Raw genomic sequence first — 21,324 nt, forward strand, 5'->3', positions numbered from 1 at the left:
CCCAGGACACATCATTTACCTGAGAAGCATCCATTGGTTCTGGTGCTGATCAGGGTCTGAGTTGTCTTCTCAGGTGACAGTGTGTTGAGGAGCCACAGAATGTGCCTTCAAAGACATCAGCACAGCATCTCAATCAGCTCCCCTCACCTCACCGTCAGAAGGACCTGGAAATGAGGAAAAGGTCACCCCTCATGTCCTGGGTCACTGAAGTCAGCAACAATGAGCTCCTACATGGAGCCACACTGTGAGTTTTTCTGTGTCTTCATGTGTCTCTCCTCCCAGAGACCTCCACAAACGCCTACAGAAATGACATGAGCTGCTGTCCTGACCCCCAACCAAACAGAGCACCCCCTTACCTCCGCTGAACAAAGCCTGCTCCCACTCTCACAAAGGCGTCCTGCAACCCTCCTGCTAATCCTGTCCCCACCTCTCATCACCCGGGGCACCTCAGTGACCAATGATGCCCCACCCAGAGCGGCTGACCGCCTCCATGGGGGAAAGTGCATCTGAGGGCATTTCTTTTCTTTTTTTATTTTTTAAAATATATTTTATTGATTTTTTACAGAGAGGAAGAGAGAGGGATAGAGAATTAGAAACATCGATGAGAGAGAAACATGGACCAGCTGCCTCCTGCACACCCCCTACCAGGGACGTGCTGGCAACCAATGTACATGCCATGACCGGAATCGAACCTGGGACCTTTCAGTCCACAAGCCCACGCTCTATCCACAGAGCCAAACCGGGTAGGGCCTGAGGGCATTTCTTAAAGCTCCTCAGGGGATCTGAGAAGACCCACAGGATTTATCTCAGGATGTTCTTAAATAATAAATTAAGTGAAGTGTCAGACAAAGAAAAGGTTAATCCATGGAAAAAACCAAATACACACATACACCACTAAGCACAGCCACAAAGCTGAGGCTTCTAATATTCCTTGAAAAAGCATCAGGTGGTGACAGACTCAGGTCACTTCCTCGTTGCCATCCAGGATGACAAGGGTCCCAGGAGCAATAGACAAGTCTCTCCCCTCTGAGTGAATACGGATTGCAATTGGAAGCAAATTATTATAAAATCCCCAAGCCTTACACACTGGAGATTGGTCACTCTCATTCAGACTTGTAGAAGGCAATTCAGGTGTTGAATTCACTACAGAAAGCCATGCTCGGTGGCATGCTCCCCGCTGAGCTTGGCCCTGAGTGTGGGGGCCAGCCTGACAGGTGAGCGGACTGAGGCAGGGAGGCGGGAAGTGAGAGAAAAAGACAGGAAAGCGGGACCCAGAGGACGGCGGCGGCTGTATTCACTGCGCAATGGCTTTTACACACAAACACGGGGTGGGCGGTCCGGGAAGAGGAATGACTCCCCGCTCCTCCCACTCCTGGAGGTGAAGCAGGAAGCCAAATTCTCGGTAAATATCTACAGAATTCCGAAGAGCCACGGAAGGTCGCTCTCCTGCTGCTGACAACAGAGAAGTGCCACCTCTTCCGGGGACACCGCGTTCTCCCCGAGCCCACCCCATGGCCCTGGCCCCCCTGGCACTCAGACCTGATTAATGGGGGGCCCAGGAGGGCGGGCGGGACCCCCAGGCCGGGGCCATCCGGGCTCTTTGGGCGGGAAGCGCCGGGCGGGGGAGGGCAAAGGGCGGGAACCACTGACCAGACCTCCAGCCCCGCGGGGGCCCCGGCGGCCCCGGGGACGGTTTTCGGCGGGAAAACCACGCGGCGGGCGGGCCCGCAGCCAGAGGCGGACAGACCGCGGGCCGGGCCTCAGTTTCCCCCAAAGGAACGCGGCGCCTCCACGGCGCAGCCCCCGGGACGCGCACTCACCGCCGGGAGGGGCTCCGGGCGGGGCTCCCACACGGACTTCAGCGCCCGCAGCGCCCTCAGCCCGCCCTGCGGGGAGGGGCCGGGAGCAGCGGCTTTAAAGCGCAGACACCGCCTCAGGGAGCCGCCATTGGCCCCTCCGCAGCCGCTTCCGGCGCCAGGACTGCGCATGCGCCTCCCTGCGGGGGCGGGGCCTGAGCGGAGCGGCTCCGCGGTGGGGGCGGGGCCAGGCCTGTGCGGGGACTGAGGGAGGGGGCGGGGCCAGGGGGCGGCCTGGACTGTCTTTGTTCCCACAGCTCCTTCACAGCTTGGGGCTGAGGGCTGACACCCCCAGAGGCTACAGAACTGCCCTCCGCCTGACCCACTGGGGAAATCTCCTCCCTGGACTCGCTTGACCAAATCCTGCCTCCCCTCCTCTTGACCAACGCATCCTGACCCTGTATGGCATGCTAATGTTGTGGTGTAACACCCATCTTATAAAGGGCACCTCAAAAAAAGTCAAGTTATGGATTCATTAATTAAAAGCTGGGGCCAGCCGAAACCGTTTTTGCCTCAGTGGATAGAGCGTCCGCCTATGGACTGAAAGGTCCCGGGTTCGATTCTGGTCAAGGGCATGTACCTTGGTTGCCAGCACATCCCCTGTAGGGGGTGTGCATGAGGCAGCTGATCGATGACTCTCTCATCGATGTTTCTAACTCTATCCCTCTCCTTTCCTCTCTGTAAAAACATCAATAAAATATATTTAAAAAATAAAAATAAAGAAGCAATATTTTCATAAGTATAATAACTTACAGTGTTGTCTATTTTTTTATTAACATTATTTGAGACATACTGAAAAGAAAATATTAATGTGATTCTGCTTCTATATCGCTGATGCTACCATGTTTTATTCCTGGTGTTTGTGTGAAATCATGGGGTTGTTACCTGTGAGGTCTTGTGTATTGCGTATGTTTCACTGACATATTCTTTTCCATGGAATATTGCATATATTGTAAGGCGCACTGCTTGAAGACCATCTAAATGGAGATTGTGGCTGAAACCAGTTTGGCTCAGTGGTAGAGCGTCGGTCTGCAGACTGAAGGGTCCCAGGTTTGATTCCGGTCAGGGGCATGTACGTTGGTTGCGGGCACATCCCCGGTAGGGGGTTGTAAGAGGCACCTGGTCAGTGTTTCTCTCTCATCGACATTTCTAGCTCTCTGTCTCTCTCCCTTCCTCTCTGTAAAAAATCAATTAAAAAAAAAAAAGTTTATAAATGGAGATTGTGGTTGATTTAGAATTTTGTTTTAAAAATTTTTTTAAATATATTTTATTGATATAGAGATAAAGGAAGGGCCCATGAAGCTTTGGGAGTATGGGAGCTAATGAAGGCACATTCTACCCTGGATGCAGCTGACCTGGAGATGCAGCCCTTCCTCCCCATTGGGAGCTGCCTGCAATCATGGAATGCTTCACAGAGATTTGCTACAGAAACCAGAATTGCCAGCCCTTTGAAGATCCCCAGCCCTTTTTGCATACCTGTAGGCCTTTGCAGACCTCCAGCCTGCTTACCTGTTAACTGCCCATCTGGCACTCCTTTTGGCTCTTTCCCCCATGGAATCCCAACTCTTGCATATCGCTAAGCCCTTTGAAGATGCCTAGTTCTTTTGCATATCTGTAAACTGCCCTTTGGCCTACTTTTCCTTCGTACTTTTACTATATAAGCAACTGGCTTATGGTGGGGTGGTTAATGCAAACTCCACCAGCACAATACTCAGAATTTCAACAGGAAACAGAATGAATATTAACTTGTATATTTCAAATTTAAAATTATTTTAAAATTTGCTAGTAAACATTTGAAAGCTAATTTTGCTCTTTGCTTATGTTCACATCAGGAAAGTAACATCCTTACTGCACGTCTCTACATGAGGCAGTAACCTGCAACCCAGCCACAGAGTGTGTGGTGAGGTGATCACGTTGAGAAGGGGTGTCTATTCACACATGGGCAAGAGCCTGCAAATAGGCTCTGGACTATCAGCCAGGTTGGTCAATAAGGATTGCTTAGGGGCCCGTCTGGATGCCCTGGCAGCTCTATACAAACCAGGAAGAGAGACTATATATGAAGTGATGTCTTAATGTGCACACATTCTCAGGAACCAATGGGGGAAAAAACACGGATACGAGAAGCAGCCTTTGACTCTTGTAAATAGCATGTATCAAGGGACTTGTTCTCCTATCCATTCAGCTACCCTGTGTCTTCTAGTTGAAGCAGTAAAACCATTTGCTTTTTTAAAAATACATTTTTTTTTTTGAGAGAGAGAGAGGAAGGGAGAGAGCTAGAAAGCTAAAAGCATCAATGAGAATCAGTGATTGGCTACCTCCTGCACATACCCTTTGGAGGGATCAAACCCATAACCTGGGCATGTGCCCTTGGCCAGAATCGAACCTGGGACCCTTAAGTCTGCAGGCAGACACTCTATCCCCTGAGCCAAAGTGGGTAGGATGCAGTAAAACCACTTATATTGTAAGTGACTATTGATAGGTATATAGTTATTGACATTTTCAAATTAACTAATTCCATCATAGGAGCGGACTTTAACTTCATAGTTTTAAAATATTTTTTATTTATTTTTATAGAGAGGAAAGGAGAGGGATAGTTAGAAACACCGATGAGAGAGAAACATCGATCAGCTGTGTCCTGCACACACCCTACTGGGGATGAGCCCACAACCAAGGTACATGCCCTTGACTGGAATGGAACCTGGGACACTTCAGTTCGCAGGCCGACGCTCTATCCACTGAGCCAAACCGCCCAGGACTTAACTTATTGACATCAATGGATAGATTTCCAAAATAAGTCAATAAGGAAAAAAGTGTTTGTTTGTGTTTTTTTTTAAATATATTTTTATTGATTTCAAAGAGAAAGGGAGAGATGGAAACATCAGTGATGAAAGAGAATCATCAATCGGCTGTCTCCTGCACGCACCTCCTTACTGGGGATCGAACCTACAACCCGGGCATGTGCCCTTCACCGGAATCAAACCCGGGACCCTTCAATCCACAGGCTGACGCTCTATCCACTGAGCCAAACCGGCCAGGGCTTAACTTCATATTGACATCAATGGATAGATTTCCAAAATAAATCAATAAGGAAAAAAAGTGGTTTTAAATGAATCAGTAGACAAGATGGATTTTACATGGTTTTTAAATTAAATTCTTTATTACTTCAAGTATTACATATATCTCTTTCCCCTCTCCTCCTTGACCTCTCCCTGCCGGCCACAAAATTTTATGTTTACTGCAAGATTTATCAATCGAGTGTCACACGGGCAAACTGGTGTGCTGTAACAATTTTTAGAACAAGCAACAGTGACTGTTTAGTCAATAGCACAGACTATATTACCCATACCATAGACCAGTGGTTCTCAACCTTCCTAATGCTGCGACCCTTTAATAGTTATGTTGTGGTGACCCGCAACCATATTATTCTCGTGCTACTTCGTAGCTGTAATTTTGCTACTGTTATGCATCATAATGTAAATATCTGACGTGTAGGATGTCTTTAGGCGACCCCTGTGAAAGGGTCATTTGACCCCCAAAGGGGCCACGACCCACAGGGTGAGAACCACTGCCATAGATTGTCAAATCAAATAAGTGAAAACAGTAATAGCTGTGTGGTGTGCCTGAATCAAAATCAGACTTGTTTATTGGAAGATTGGAAAATATTTGTTTTGGTGGTCCACTGAATTTCAGTAATTAATTCATGTGTGCCATGAGATTTTTTTTTTTTAAAAGGTTGAAATCTGACTTATAACTTCTCACCTCAAAGCAGAAGAATATGCATTCTGAACAAAATGAAGACTGAATGCCCTCTAACTCAAGGAACAGTGTATGCTTCATATGTTTTCCTAATGGCTATATGTGTGTGTGTGTGTGGGGGGGGGGGGTGATCTTATGTATATTTTGTAAAAATACACCTCCACAACATTCCTCACAACAGTACCAGAATATGGAACTATTGTCTAGATGGGATTGAATTCTTTGAAAGATCTGGGTCCCATGGTATGTCATGTAGCAGGACAAATTCATAAAGCCCCTGGTCCAAATGAGTCCCAATCACAAAATATCAGGAGATACATATATAAATTATGCACCAAGGGTATATCAGAAAATAGAGTATTGCCAAAACTGGTTTGGCTCACTAGATAGAGCGTCGGCCTGCGGACTGAGGGGTCCTGGGTTCGATTCCAGTCAGGGGCATGTACCTTGGTTTCGGGCACTTCACCAGTAGGGGGTTGTGCAAGAGACAGCTGACCAATGTGTGGGAATCTCTTTCACAGCCCGTGTTGAAAGAGTTCCAATTCAGGGTTCAGGTTCTGGAGAAGGACCGCACACAAATGAAAAGACTTGAGACTTGGAAGAAATTCAACGTGGCGATATGGGAGGCCAGGCGGTAGTCCAACTCTAGTGGGAGAACTACTCCTGCTCTGGCCCTGCCATCCCCTTTTATTGAGGCTTTAGGGAAAACATCTTAGGCAACATAAACAGGAATTTACATGTAGCCCTTAGGCAGGAAACAACAGAAACTTACACGGGACAAACAAGGTGGAGGCTGCTTCAGCTAACAATGTCTCAACTACAGGGTGAGTGGCTAGAGCAGTTAAGGTTGTTGACCAGCCTTCCTGGCTTCCTGTCAACATCTTTTTTTAGTAACTTATTTGTTTTCCAGCCCAGATGTCTCTCTCTCATTGAGGTTTCTAAATCTCTATCCCTTTCCCTTCCTCCATGTAAAAAATCAGTAAAATAGCTGAAACCAGTTTGGCTCAGTGGATAGAGCATCAGCCGGGACTGAAGGGTCCTAGGTTCGATTGCATCAAGGGCATGCACCCTGGTTGCAGGCACATCCCCAGTGGGGAGTGTGCAGGAGTCAGATGCTCAATGTATCTCTCTCATCGATGTTTTTGGCTTTCTATCCCTTGCACTTCCTCTAAAAATTCAATAAAATATATTTAACAAAACAAAGACTGAGGCTGTAGTTCCAACAATAGGATTTCCCACATTCTTCAGTTTTAAGGTTTCCCTCTAGTATAAATTCAAATGTAAGGAATAAGCTACACAGATGCTGATTAAAGACTTTACATTTGTATTGCTTCTCCCCAACATGAATTCTGATGTTGGGGAAGTTTGCATACTGAGTAAGCTTTATTACATTCTTAATAACTACTGAGCTTTGATCCAGTAATAATTATTAGAGGTTGTATAACATAAGAGGATATACACTTTGACATACGCCTGAGAATTTGTAAGATTTTATCACTCTCTCTTGCCAAAACAGGTTTGGCTTAGTGGATAGAGCATTGGCCTGCAGACTGAAGGGTCCCAGGTTCAATTCCAGTCAGGGGCATGTACCTTGGTTGTAGGCACACCTCCAGGGGTGTGTGCAGGAGGCAGCTGATTGATGTCTCTCTCTCATCGACATTTCTATCTGTCCTTCTCCATTCCTGTGTATAAAAAAAAAACCCAATAAAATATATATTTTTTAAAAGATTTTATCACTTTCAATGATAAAGCATGGTTAAATCTTTGCATGATAACGTTTTATTTTGCTGGTTCTCTTTAGAATGATTCGTAAAATGTTCAGTAAATATGACCACAACCTCATTGCTTTGTCGCATTTTCTACAGTTGTAAGCCTTCCCTGCACTATAAAATCTCTGATGTTCAGTAAATTTAGACCTGTGGGTAAAGACTCCAGCCCATTCTCTACATTTGTATGGTTTCTCTGTATTAGGAAGTCTCTAAGGTAAAGTCATATGTGAATGTCTCTTTAAAGCTTTTTTTACATTTTCACATTTATAAGGCTTCTTTCCAGTATGAACTCTCCGATGTGTAGTAAGGTCTGAGGAGTCGCCAAACATTATATACATTTATAAGGCCTCTCTCCAGTATGAACTACCTGATGCATTGTAAGGTTTGAGGGTCTGCCAAAGGATTTAGCACATTCTCTACATTTGTATGGCTTCTCTCAAATATGAACTATCTGATGTTGATTAAGCTTTGTGTACTCACTGAACACTTTGCCACATTCTCCACATTTCTAAGACTTCTCGCCAGTATGATTTCTCTGATGCTTCATAAGTTCTGAGGAACTGCCAAAGGATTTCTCACATTCTGTACATTTATAAGGCTTCTCTCTAGTATGAACTACCTGATGTCGATTAAGCTTTGTGGATGCACTGAATGCTTCGCCACATTCTCTACATTTATAAGGCTTCTCTCCAGTATGAATTCTCTGATGCACTTTGAGGTTTGAGGATGTGACAAAGGATTTGCCACATTCTCTACATTTGTAAGGCTTCTCTCCAGTATGAACTCTCTGATGTATAGTAAGGCATGAGGAATGTCCAAAGGCTTTACCACACTCTCTACAATTATAAGTCTTTCCAGTGTGAATTTGCTGATGAGCAATAAATTGTGAGGACCATGTAAATGCTTGACCACATTCTCTACATTTGTAAGGCTTCTCTCCAGTATGAACTCTCTGATGTCGATTAAGCTTTGTGGACACAGTGAATGCTTTGCCACATTCTCTACATTTATAAGGCTTCTCTCCAGTATGAATTCTCTGATGCACTTTGAGGTTTGAGGATGTGACAAAGGATTTGCCACATTCTCTACATTTGTAAGGCTTCTCTCCAGTATGAACTCTCTGATGTCGATTAAGATTTGCGGACGCACTGAATGCTTTGCCACATTCTCTACATTTATAAGGCTTCTCTCCAGTATGAACTCTCTGATGTATAGTAAGGTATGAGGAATGTCCAAAGGCTTTACCACACTCTCTACAATTATAAGTCTTTCCAGTGTGAATTTGCTGATGAGCAATAAATTGTGAGGACCATGTAAATGCTTGACCACATTCACTACATTTGTAAGGCTTCTCTCTAGTATGAACTCTCTGATGTCGATTAAGCTTTGTGGACGCACTGAATGCTTTGCCACATTCTCTACATTTATAAGGCTTCTCTCCAGTATGAACTTTCTGATGTATAGTAAGGTATGAGGAACGTCTAAAGGCTTTACCACACTCTCTACAATTATAAGTCTTTCCAGTGTGAATTTGCTGATGAGCAATAAATTGTGAGGACCATGTAAATGCTTGACCACATTCTCTACATTTGTAAGGCTTCTCTCCAGTATGAACTCTCTGATGTCGATTAAGCTTTGCGGACACACTGAATGCTTTGCCACATTCTCTACATGTATAAGGCTTCTCTCCAGTATGAACTTTCTGATGCATTGTAAGGTTTGAGGATCTGCTAAAGGACTTGCCACATTCTCTACATGTATAAGGCTTCTCTCCAGTATTAATTCTCTGATGAATCCTAAGGATATAGGGCTGGCTAAAGGCTTTGTCACATTCTGAACATTTATAAGACTTTTCTCCTGTATGATTTTTATAATGTTGAGTATATCTTGAGGACTGACTAAAGTCTTTTCCATTTTCTCTGAGTCTGTAAAATTTTGCAATAGTATGAATTCTTTCCTTATGTGCAAAAAGAGATGAATGACATTTAAAGACTTTGCCACATGCTTTACATTTGTAAGGTGTCTCTCCAGTATAAATTCTCTGATTTAGAGTATAATCTGAAGGTGAATGAGATGTTTTACCACAATATTTACATGTATAAGGTTTTTCTTGAATATATGTATTTTTCAGTCTATTTAGATTGAATGTTTGACTGAAGATTCTCCCACACAGATTCCATTTATAAGCCTCCTCCCCAGTAGGAATATTCTCTTCTCCGGTGTAATTTAATGATTGCTGAACAGACTGGACCAATTTATTTCCTTTGAGTGTCTTCTTCACAATAGGTAAAACGTGACATATATTGTGATTGGACATTATCTGGTCAAAGGCTTTTCCATTTTTATAATAGTTCTCTGCATGCTTGCTTGACTGATGATTAAGATATGACTCTTGCTTAAAGTTTTCCTGGTGTTCATTCCATTGATAACTGCTATCGCCAAAATTTATACTCTGCTAATAATGGAGAAAGTCCTTTAGTGACAGTTATAAATTCATTAAACATGCACACTTGTTCCACAAGAACAATGTTGTAATACTCATTAAACCGAGATGGTTGTATAAAAAAAAAAGCTTTCCTAATTTATTAAAACTATTGACAAAAAATAAATACAAAATATTACTTGTCAGAGGAAGAATATTAAATCCTTGTTTAAAAGATAGCCAAATCGTTGAAACCGGTTTGGCTCAGTGGATAGAGCGTCAGCCTGCGGACTGAAAGGTCCCAGGTTCAATTCCGATCAGGGGTATATACATTGGTTGCAGGCATATCCCCAGTGAGGGGATGTAGAGGAGGCAGCTGGTCAATGATTCTCCCTCATCAATGTTTCTAGCTCTCTATCCCTCTCCCTTCCTCTCCGTAAAAAATCAATGAAATATATTTTTTTTAAAAAGATTGCCAAATTGGCCGAAACTGGTTTGGCTCAGTGGATAGAGCATCAGCCTGTGGACTGAAAGATTCCAGGTTAGATTTGAGTCAAGGGCATGTACCTTGGTTGCAAGCACACCCCAAGTGGGGCATGTGCAGGAGGCAGCTGATCGATGTTAGTCTCTCTAATCGATGTTTCTGACTCTCTATCCCTCTCTCTTCTTCTGTAAAAAAAAAAAAATCAATAAAATAATTTAAAAAAATAAAAGATTGTCAAATCGCCTAGCCAGGATGGCTCAGGGGTTGAGTTTCAATGTATGAAAAAAATAGGTGATGGTTCCTTCCTGGTTATGCCACATGCCCTGGTTGCAGAATCAGTGTACAGTGGGAGGCATGCAGGAGGCAGCCAATGAATAACTTTCTCCCATAATTGATGTACTGGCTCTCTCCTCCTCTCCCTTACTCTGTGAAATCAATAAAAATGTTTGGTTGTTTTTTAAATCATAAAATAATGCCAAATAAAGTACAGGTTAATTTTATAGCTATGGTGTAAATCTCTATGTTTTAGAAATGATTGTATGAAAGTTTAATCCCACCCTACCTTTTAAACAATTCAAATAGTTACTTATACCACAGACTATGTGAATTCCTACTTTATCCAGATTTTATTTTCAAGAATTTATAGCAGTAAGAAGTTGTTTTCAACTTTCATGTGCAGAAACACACTGACCTGCCAATGTAACTGACTTTAAACTGGGAGGTTTCTAACACACATAATACACTTTCTCTCTTTAGGTAAAAACTATTTTATGCAGATAATTGTTCCAGATTAGTGCTGTTTATATAAATATTCTCTCTTCTTGTCACACTCTTCCCCAAATACCAAGACTTTCACTAAGTGTACATTATCAAAGAGACAACTTTTATGTCTTACCTGAATTATTTCAGAGAAGAAATTTGGTATTCCAATATTTGGCATAAAGGCCTGGTCATCTTCAGATGACATAGCTGAAAGAAAACAAATGTTCAGTTTTGACAATCAGGTGAGTGCACTTTGACATTAACATCAACTATAGGCCAAATGACAGTTTTGAGTATTCCAAGAGCCAGTGAAGGATTCAAGGAAAGCTCAAGATAGGTACAATAAGGAAAACTTACAATAAAGATGGACAAAGAGTTTACTTATGCCAATCATATCTACTCAAACCCCCTCACACACAATGGCAATATAATCAAAACACTCCCCATCTCCCAGTTTCTTCAGTGAGAGAGAGAAAGACAGAGAGAGAGAGAGAGAGAGAGAGAGAGAGAGAGAGAGAGATATGAGGGAAGTGCATGATCAATGATCTCCCTGTTTGAATCATCTTGAACAAGTGTCTGTTATGCATGACACAAAGTGTGAACAGAATGGTAGTACACAGTGAGTGTCCCTGCAGTGGCTGCTACAAAGAAACAATGAGGTGTCATCTGCCATTTTTTGGGAAGCAAGGTGGCTTCCACATTCCTTAAGCAATTTCTGTGCTTCTGTGTAGACCAATCCTTTATCACAGGCATGTCTTTGAGATGGCTTCCGGAGTCACAGCCGTAGTGGCTCCCCTGGGGGTGGAGGAGGCAGAGGATGCGGCAGCCTTCATGATTTCCATTTGCCACTGTCCAGCATGGGCCTCAATCAGAACCCAGGACCCATGGATCCCAGCCCAAGCAAAGGTGGCCCCATATCTCTGATCCCACTCAGCCTCCACAATAACAGCAGCCACTACCACCACAGCCAGGACCCAGCCCAGCTACTGGGGTAGACTCTGCTCCTCAGGCTTCTGGATACCACTGCCTGCCACACCGACTTCTTGGGCCACCACAAGGCTAGGCCTAACTCGAACCTACCACCCCCCTGTCACCTTGGAGTCCTCTGGGCACCTGTGCCAACACCTTTAAGCAGCGTGGTCCCCACCACCCCACCTCAGGATGGGGTCCACCACTTCCACCTGTTGGGGGCTGCATCCCCGGGCCTAAGCAGGGCCCAGTGGTCCCAAAGGCGGTAAACTGCAGGGTGTGTCAAAGCCCGGTGGTGGTGGTCTAGGCCTTAGCACTCCTGGTGATCATCCTAAGCTGCCACACCGAGGAGAAGGAGGAGGAGGAGGAAGAGGAGAGCCCCTTGGAGAAAGACAGCACCACTCGTCTTTTCTACCCCAATTTGTAGTACTAAATATAAATATATATATATATATATATATATATATATATATATATATATATATATATATATATATTATTACTTTTAGAGAGGTAGGGAGAGGGAGAAAGAGATAGAAACATCAGTGATGAGACAGAATCCTTGATATGTTGCTTCCTGCACGTCCCCTACTTGCAAGCAAGACAGCAATCCAGGCATTAGTCCAAGACCAGAATCTAACCTGGGACCTTTCAGTCTGCAGGCCACTGAGCCTACCTACTGGGCCAAACCAGATAGGGCCCAATTTGTTCCTCGAGAGTATCTAACACAGAAAGAAGAAGCCCCTTAGTGATTTTAAAATGAAGAAAATAAAACCATGCAGGTGGCCCTAATCTGTTTGCTCAGCGGAGTGTCAGCCTGCAGACCGAGGGGGTCCCGGTTTCGATTCTGGTAAGGCACGTGTGCCTTGGTTGTGGGCACATCCCCAGTGGCGGGTATGCGGGGGGGCAGCTGATCGGCATTTTTTTCTCTCATTGATGTTTCTGACTCTCTATCCCTCTCCCTCTCTTTAAAAAAAAATCAATAAAACATATATAAAAAATAAACAAAACAAAAAAAACCCTGTGGGTGGAGTAGGAACTCGGGAAGGAGTCATGCTCACCCAGGAAGGCCAGGTTGCTGTGGTTCTCCATCATCACATCCAGGTACAACTTCCGCTGAGCTGGGTCCAGGCACTTCCACTCCTCCTGAGAGAAGTCTATGGCCACATCCCCGAAGGTCAACGGTCCCTGAAAGAAAACACACATTTACCAAGAGGTCACCAGAAGAGTTCACCATGTCACCCAACATGAAACAGTGTTAGAAGAGGTCTGCACCTACGAGAGTATTCCTAAATCACCAAGTAAGATTCCTTTGCCCCAAATAGCATTCTCTGATGTGTTTTCTAACACTGACAAATGAGGCTGACATATGTCCACACATCCACGGTAGATTTTACTTTACAGGAAAAAAATAACTTTAAAATTATGGTACAGCCACAGTCAGTCTGGCTCAGTAGATACGAGTGTCCCCTGCAAACTGAAGAGTCGCAGGTTCAATTCCAGTCAAGAACAGATGCCTGGGTTGCCGGCCCCATCCCCAGTAGGGCACGTGCAGAAGGGCGCCGATCAATGATTCTCTCTCAACATTGATGTACCTATCTTTCTCTCCCTTCCTTTTTGAAATCAATAAAAATACCCTGACAAAAGAAAAAAATAAATGAAATAAAATTAAGGTATGGACACAGGCATATGGATTTTTTAATATATTTTTTATTGATTTCTTACTGAGAGGAAGGGAGAAAGATAGTTAGAAACATCGATAAGAGAAAAACATTGATCAGCTGCCTCTTGAGGGCACTGGATATGTGCCCGTAACCAAGGTACGTGCCCTTGACTAGAATCGAACCTGGGACCCTTCAGTCCGCAGGCTGAAGCTCTACCCACTGAATCAAACCGCTTTTGGAATGGCATATGGATTTCTCAGTGCTGTATTTGCATCATTGAGAGTCACTGGAGTATATTTCTCAGATGGTAGTATCATTTTAGGTTGGAAGTGTAAAGCAGAGCACAACAAAATGAACTTCTGTAAAGACAAAGATTCTGATCCAGGTTCTGAGATGGGGCCTGTGATTTCACATGTGTAACTAGCTAACTTTTGACTTGTGATGCCAATGTTTCGACATCATATCCCATACTTCTGAATACACAGAAAAAGAGAACACAAGAAATAATTCATATAAAACTTTGAACTGAATGTTAATGGAATTTTGTTAATGGAATTCAGTTCTTCTGGAATGTAACACATAGGAACCACAATCCTCAGTGAAATTTACTAGGAATAATCTTAGAACAAGATTATTCTACCTAGTCCAGCTGGTGTGGCCCAGTGGTTGAGGGGTGACCCATGGACGATGATGTCATTGGTTTGATATCTGGTCTGGACACACGACCAAATTGCAGGCTGAATCCCGTGTCAGGTGTGCAGGAGGCATCCAGTCCATGATTATCTCTCATTATTGATGTTTCTTTCTCTTTTTAAAAAAATATATTTTATTGATGAGGAAGGGAGATGGAGTTAGAAACATCGATCAGCTGCCTCCTACACCCCGCCTACTGGGGATGTGCCGCAACCAAGGTATATGCCCTTGACCGGAATCGAACCTGGGACCTTTCAGTCTGTAGGCTGACGTTCTATCCACTGAACCAAACAGGTTTCAGCTCATTATTGATGTTTCTATCTCTCTCTACCTCTCCCTTCCTCTCTAAAATCCATAAAAAAATACGTAAGGAGGGAAAAAAAAGAGAAAAAATAGCTGAAATAATATTAACAGTTTAGGCACAGAGACACACATTTTACAACTATGAAATCAGGATGGTTTAGTGATTCTGTAAATCTCATCTGTGTATGATCCCTTTGTGTTGTATGAGAGAAACACAATGAGAGAAACATAAGGATACAAAATAAGTTAGACCTATTGTTTACTTTGTGTGGTTGTAAATTCTCACCCGGGGAGATTTTTTCCACTGACTTTTCAAGAGTGTAAGGCAAGGAGGTAGAGGAACAAAAGGAAGGAAGTGGGGAGGGGGAGAGAAATAGAGAGACATCAATGTGAAAGAGACACAGAGACACATGGATGGGCTGCCTACCACAGATTCTCAGGTGCTACTTGCCCTGGACCGGCTATCAAACTCTACACCACTGATCCACGCCACCCTCTGAGATCTAATTATTCTTATTAGTACATTTGTTTCAAATTTTGTATGTATAGTGGAGAACTATATTATAGAAATTTAATGAAACTGAACATACATTAATAATATCACTTTGGGGAACTCTCTAAGAGATCATGTAGGGCAGTGTTTGGTAAACCGCAATGTGTGGCCCCTTGAGCATGGCTCTTCCACAAAATACCACAGACTGGGCAAGTCTATTTTGAAGAAGTGGCCTTAGAAGACGTTTAAGTTTTAAAACTTTAGCTCTCAAAATAATTTTTTAATAATATATCTTACTTGTTTAAATATATTCTTTTACCATATATATATATATATATACACACACACATACATATATTACTGCTGAAACCGGTTTGGCTCAGTAGATAGAGCGTCTGATTGCGGACTGAAAAGTCCCAGATTCGTTTCTGGTCAAGGGCATTTACCTCGGTTGTGGGCACATCCCCAGTAGGGGGTATGCAAGAGGCAGTGATCGATGTTTCTCTCTCATCGATATTTCTAACTCTCTATCCCTCTTTCTTCCTCTCTGTAAAAAATCAATAAAATATATTAAAAATAAATAAATATTAAAAAAATAAAAAATATTTTACTGATTTTTTTTACAGAAAGGAAGGGAGGGGAATGGAGAGTTAGAAACACTGATGAGAGATTCAACTGCCTCCTACACACCCGCTACTGGGGATGTGCCTGTAACCAAGGTACATGCCCTTGACCAGAATCGAACAGGGGACCCTTGAGTCTGCAGGCCGATGGTCTATCCACTGAGCCAAACTGGCTAGGGCTCAAAAGAAATTTCAATCGTTGTACTGTTGATATTTGGTTCTGTTGACAAATGAGTTTGCTGATCAGTGTACTAGAGCCTCTGAACCCATTCCAATAGGAATGTTAGACATGTCTGCCTTCCCAGGTGGATCTGTCACAAAAGGGATGTTCTGAAGAGTTGCAAGTCATTAAGTGAAGGTGGGAATGCTTCCTGACCTTAGGGAGACTGCATAAAACGAAGGCAGAGAAGGCTATGAGAAAAGAGAGAGAATTATTATCCGGCCAGTGATGCTCAAAGACACAGCTTTGACCTCTGAACCAGGAGGGCAGGGTTCCATTCCTGGTCAGGTCACACTCCAGGTTTCACACTGGATACCCAGTTGGGGGAATGCAGTAGGCAGCTGATCAATGCTTCTCTCTGCTCACTGATGTTTCTATATGTTTCTCCCTCTCCTTTCCATTCTGAACTCAATAAAAATATACATTAAAAAATAGACCGAGAAAAATAGAAACTGCTGACACTGACTATCATAAGAAAACAGGAAATAGCCCTACCCAGTTTGGTTCAGTGGGTAGAGCGTCAGCCTATGGACTCAAGGGTCCCCGGTTCGATTCCGGTCAAGGGCACATGCCAGGGTTGTGGTTTCAATCCCCAGTGGGGTTGTGCAGGAGGCAGCCAATCAATGACACTCTTTCTTTTTTTTTTTTTCTTTTTTTTTCTTTTTTTAAATATATTTTATTGATTTTTCACAGAGTGGAAGAGAGAGGGATAGAGAGTTAGAAACATCGATGAGAGAGAATCATCGATCAGCTGCCTCTTGCACACCCCCTACTGGGGATGTGCCCCCAACCAAGGTACATGCCCTTGCCCGGAATCGAACCCGGGACCTTTCAGTCCCCAGGCCGACGCTCTATCCACTGAGCCAAACCGGTTCCGGCGACACTCTTTCATCATTGATGTTTTTCTCTCCCTTTCTCCCTCTTTCTTCCTCTCTGAAATCAATCCTACCTAATAAAATAGTAATATGCTAATTAACCATTACTCGGCTACACCCACCAGTCGTGCCCATCAGCCAATCAGAGCGAGTATGCAAATAAACCCAACCAAGCTGGATACAGCCATAGAGAGCAGGGGGAAGGTTTGGGTCTCTCAGGCAACGTAGGAAGCAAAGTTTTCCACCTGCCCTTGCTGGCCTAAGCCTCCACTCAAGGCTACAAAGTTTCAATTACAGAAGGTAAACAAATTCAAAGAGAAATGGCTGCTGGCCTTGGAACAAGAAGGAGGCTTGGCTCCGCTCCAGGCTACCAAGTTTCAATTGTAGAAGGTAAATAAATTCCAGATACCAGGGCCTCCGCTTCGCTTCGGTTTCCAGGGGGCATGGCTGCCTGCAAACCACCACAGGCCTCTCGCTCAGGCCACCCTACACCCCAAGGGTACACCCTGCTCTGGGACACACTCAGGGCAAACCAGCTGGCACCCAGCCATGCACCAGGCCTCTATCCTATCTAGTGAGAGTAATTTGCAGATTTACCATCACTATAACACACAATAGCTGCCCCCATGTGGTCAAAGATGTATGCCCCCATGTGGACACAAGATGGCTACCACAAGATAGCCAGCAGGGGAGGGCAGTTGGGAGGCACCAAGCCTGCAAGAGAGGGCAGTTGAGAGGGACCATGCCTTCAAGGGAGGGCAGTTGAAGGCAATTAACCCTGTAGGGGAGGGCAGTTAGGGGTGACCTGGCCAGCATAAGTGAGAAGTTGGGGGCAAACAGGCTGGCAGCAGAGAAGTTAGACATCAATCAGGCTGGCATGGGAGTGGTTAGTCCGTGATCAGGCAGGCAGGCAGAAGCGGTTAGGGGAAATCAGGAAGGCAGGCAGGCGAGCAGTTGGACAGCAGTCCTGGATTATGAGAGGGATGTCCGACTGCCAGTTTAGGCCTGATCCCACTTTGTAGCCTACTGGGATTGGGCCTAAAGGGGCAAACAGACATCCCTCTAGGGGTCCCAGATTGGAGAGGGTGCAGGCTGGGCTGAAGGACTCCCCAACTCCCCGAGGCTGGGCTGAAGGACTCCCCAACTCCCCGAGCTTCATGCATGAATTTCGTGCACCAGGCCTCTAGTAAAAATATATTTAAAAAAAGAAAACAGAAAAGAAGGAAAGGAAAACAAGCTGGAAAGGCGAGAACATTAGAAGTACAGAAATATGGAGAAGAGGAAGGAGCCCCAGGGAGATGATGGGGACTGACACGGACAGTGATCCTAGTTGACAGAAGTGGGGGCAACAAAGGGGGAGGCACTTTAGATAGACTGGTTCGAGGAAAAGAATTGGGGGAGAAAGTGCAGGGATAGAAGGCGGGTTTAGGGATGACAGAGCAGAGGGAGAAGCAGCATTGAGTCAGCCAGCTCTGGGTAACAGGACAGACTGTATCAGGCAGAAGGGCCAGGGGACACAGGCTTGGGAAGGGAAAGAAAAATATATGAAAAGCGAACAGGACACATCTTTTACCTGAGAAGCAGCCATTGCTCCTGGTCCTGATGGGGTCTGGGTTGTTTCCTCAGGTGACACTGTGTTGAGGAGTCACAGAATGTGCCTTCAAAGGTGACCACACAGCCTGGTAATCAGCTCCCCTCACACTCACAGTCAGAAGGACCTGGAATTGGGGAAAAGGACAAGCCCTCCTGTCCTTTGTCACAGGAAGGCCAGGAATAATGAGCTTCTACATGGAGACCACACTGTGAGGGGTTTTAATCTGTCTTCAGGTGTTTGTCTCTCCAAAGACTTCCACAAACTCCTACAGCAATGAGAGCATGTGCTGCTCTGCTGAACCCCCAAACCCAAGAGAATACCCCTTAGCTCCTCTTAATATGCCTGCCCTGGGGCACATGACAGGGCATCTTTAACCAGTTCCCTCCCGGGGACTGCAAGGATCTCCCAGAGCTGTTTTCAGTAGCACTGGGTACAGACATCAGAGCCAGCACACCCGAGACCTCTGGGTAGTGGGGGGGTCGGGGTTTTGAACAAGAACTTGTACACATGCAGTTTTCCCAGGCAGAATTCCTTTCCCCTTTCCCAGGATATTACAGAGAATATGTCTTCCTGCTAAAGCCTTTGGGTAAAATTACCAACTGAAATATGCTCATCAAGTGACGTCAACATGAATAGAGGGGCCCTGTGGGAACCAAGATCCAGATCAATCGAGTCCATCCTTCAATAGTTTCAGAGAATGGCACATAAAAAAATATCCAGTACTTCTAATATTCCTTGAAAAAGCATCAGACTTGCCGAAACAGGTTTGGCTCAGTGGATAGAGCGTCGGACTGAAAGGTCCCAGGTTGGATTCTGGTCAAGGGCATGTACCTTGGTTGCAGGGACATCCCCAGTAGGGGGTGTGCAGGGGGCAGCTGATTGGTGATTCTCTCATCGATGTTTCTCTCTCTCTCCCTTCCTCTCTGTAAAAAATTAATAAAATATATTTAAAAAAAAAAAAAAAAAAGCATCAGATTTAGTCATCTCTGGTCCAAGGCCACCTCCTTCTTCAATTACCAGGAAATGACAAGTGGCCCATGATCAACATATCATTCTCTCTCTCTATGTGATTAAAGGTTGCAAATGGAAGCAAATAATTGTACAATTTGCAAGACTTATAAACTGGAGATTTGTAATTCTCATTCAAATCTGTTTAAATAAGTGAGTTATACAATTAAACATAAGCCAATATGTCACAACTTAACCAACCACATCCCATCAGCTCGCCCCTCACCCATATCAGGATTCCCCTCCTCCCACTGCTATGTATTTCTGTCTATGGATCTGTCTCTGTCTCTCTGTTTTTGTTTTTTAAATATATTTTATTGATTTTTTACAGAGAGAAAGAGAGAGGGATAGAGAGTTAGAAACATCTATGAGAGACAATCATCGATCAGCTGCCTTCTTGCACGCCACTACTGGGGATGTTCCTGCAACCAAGGTACGTACCCTTGCCAGGAATCGAACCCGGGACCTTTCAGTCCACAGGTGGATGCTCTATCCATTGAGCCAAATCAGTTTCGGCTCTGTCTCTCTGTTCCCTTTCTCTCCGCTGTGGTCCTTTCCTGTGTCCCCTCTCCCGCTTTCTCCCCTTTTCTCTCTGTCTGTCCCTACACCTGGACCATAAAACTATCTCACGCCGAAACCGGTGTGGCTCAGCGGTAGAGCGTCGGCCTGCGGACTGAAGGGTCCCAGGTTCGATTCCGGTCAAGGGCATGTACATTGGCTGCGGGCACATCCCCGGTGGGAGGTGTGCAGGAGGCAGCTGGTCGATGTTTCTCTCTCGTCGATGTTTCTAACTCTCTATCTCTCTCCCTTCCTCTCTGTAAAAAATCAATAAAATATATATTTTTTAAAAAAACTATCTCACATTCACATGCTCTTTCTGATTGCTCCCATCTGCATACACGTCTGCTCTTTCCCACCCCACGCCCGTGTCCCCGCTGCTGCCTGGTACAGTCTGTGCTGCTCCCCACAGCTGGCTGCCTCCGTGCTGCGCCCCCTCTGCTCCCCCATCCACTGTGGCCCCCTCCCCGCCCTCCTCCTCCCCGGGTCTGTCTCCCCTCCCTCTCCTGCCCCCCAGCCCGGCCCCCGCCCCGCAGTCACCGCTCCCACAAAGCCCTCCCTGGGGCAGGTCCCTCTTCCGGGGACACCGCGTTCTCCCCGAGCCCACCCCATGGCCCTGGCCCCCCTGGCACTCAGACCTGATTAATGGGGGGCCCAGGAGGGCGGGCGGGACCCCCAGGCCGGGGCCATCCGGGCTCTTTGGGCGGGAAGCGCCGGGCGGGGGAGGGCAAAGGGCGGGAACCACTGACCAGACCTCCAGCCCCGCGGGGGCCCCGGCGGCCCCGGGGACGGTTTTCGGCGGGAAAACCACGCGGCGGGCGGGCCCACAGCCAGAGGCGGACAGACCGCGGGCCGGGCCTCAGTTTCCCCCAAAGGAACGCGGCGCCTCCACTGCGCAGCCCCCGGGACGCGCACTCACCGCCGGGAGGGGCTCCGGGCGGGGCTCCCACACGGACTTCAGCGCCCGCAGCGCCCTCAGCCCGCCCTGCGGGGAGGGGCCGGGAGCAGCGGCTTTAAAGCACAGACACCGCCTCAGGGAGCCGCCACCGGCCCTCCGCAGCCGCTTCCGGCGCCAGGACTGCGCGTGCGCCTCCCTGCGAGGGGCGGGGCCTGAGCGGAGCGGCCCCGCGGTGGGGGCGGGGCCGGGGCGGGGCCAGAGTGAGGGGGCGGGGCGGAGCCTGGGGGCAGCCTGGACTTTGTTTCTGGAATGAGGAAACTGTCTCGCGAAAAGCATTTTTACAGAAGCAAAATGGAGCAACTTCGTTTTGTAAAGTA

General features: G+C 45.7%; 1 protein-coding gene across 12 annotated transcripts in view; it reads right to left on the reverse strand.

The window, feature by feature from the left end:
• The window catches only part of LOC311633337 (zinc finger protein 519-like), a 60,116-nt gene extending 39,020 nt beyond the window's left edge, over positions 1 to 21,096 (reverse strand). For 2 of the 12 annotated variants that reach the window (XM_084905900.1, XM_084905885.1), the window contains exons 1-2: positions 1,821 to 1,967; positions 20 to 164 (exon numbers count right to left, since the gene is read on the reverse strand). In XM_084905900.1, coding sequence (XP_084762026.1) covers positions 20 to 34 — 15 coding nt within the window. In that variant the 5' untranslated portion in view covers positions 35 to 164; positions 1,821 to 1,967. The other 10 variants (XR_014796959.1, XM_084905884.1, XM_084905883.1 and 7 more) reach the window with 10 other exon arrangements.
• Positions 21,097 to 21,324: the final 228 nt, after the last annotated feature.

Source organism: Pipistrellus hanaki, assembly GCF_964339955.1.
Source record: "Pipistrellus hanaki genome assembly, chromosome: 15".
In the NCBI taxonomy this organism is placed as follows: Eukaryota; Metazoa; Chordata; class Mammalia; order Chiroptera; family Vespertilionidae; genus Pipistrellus; species Pipistrellus hanaki.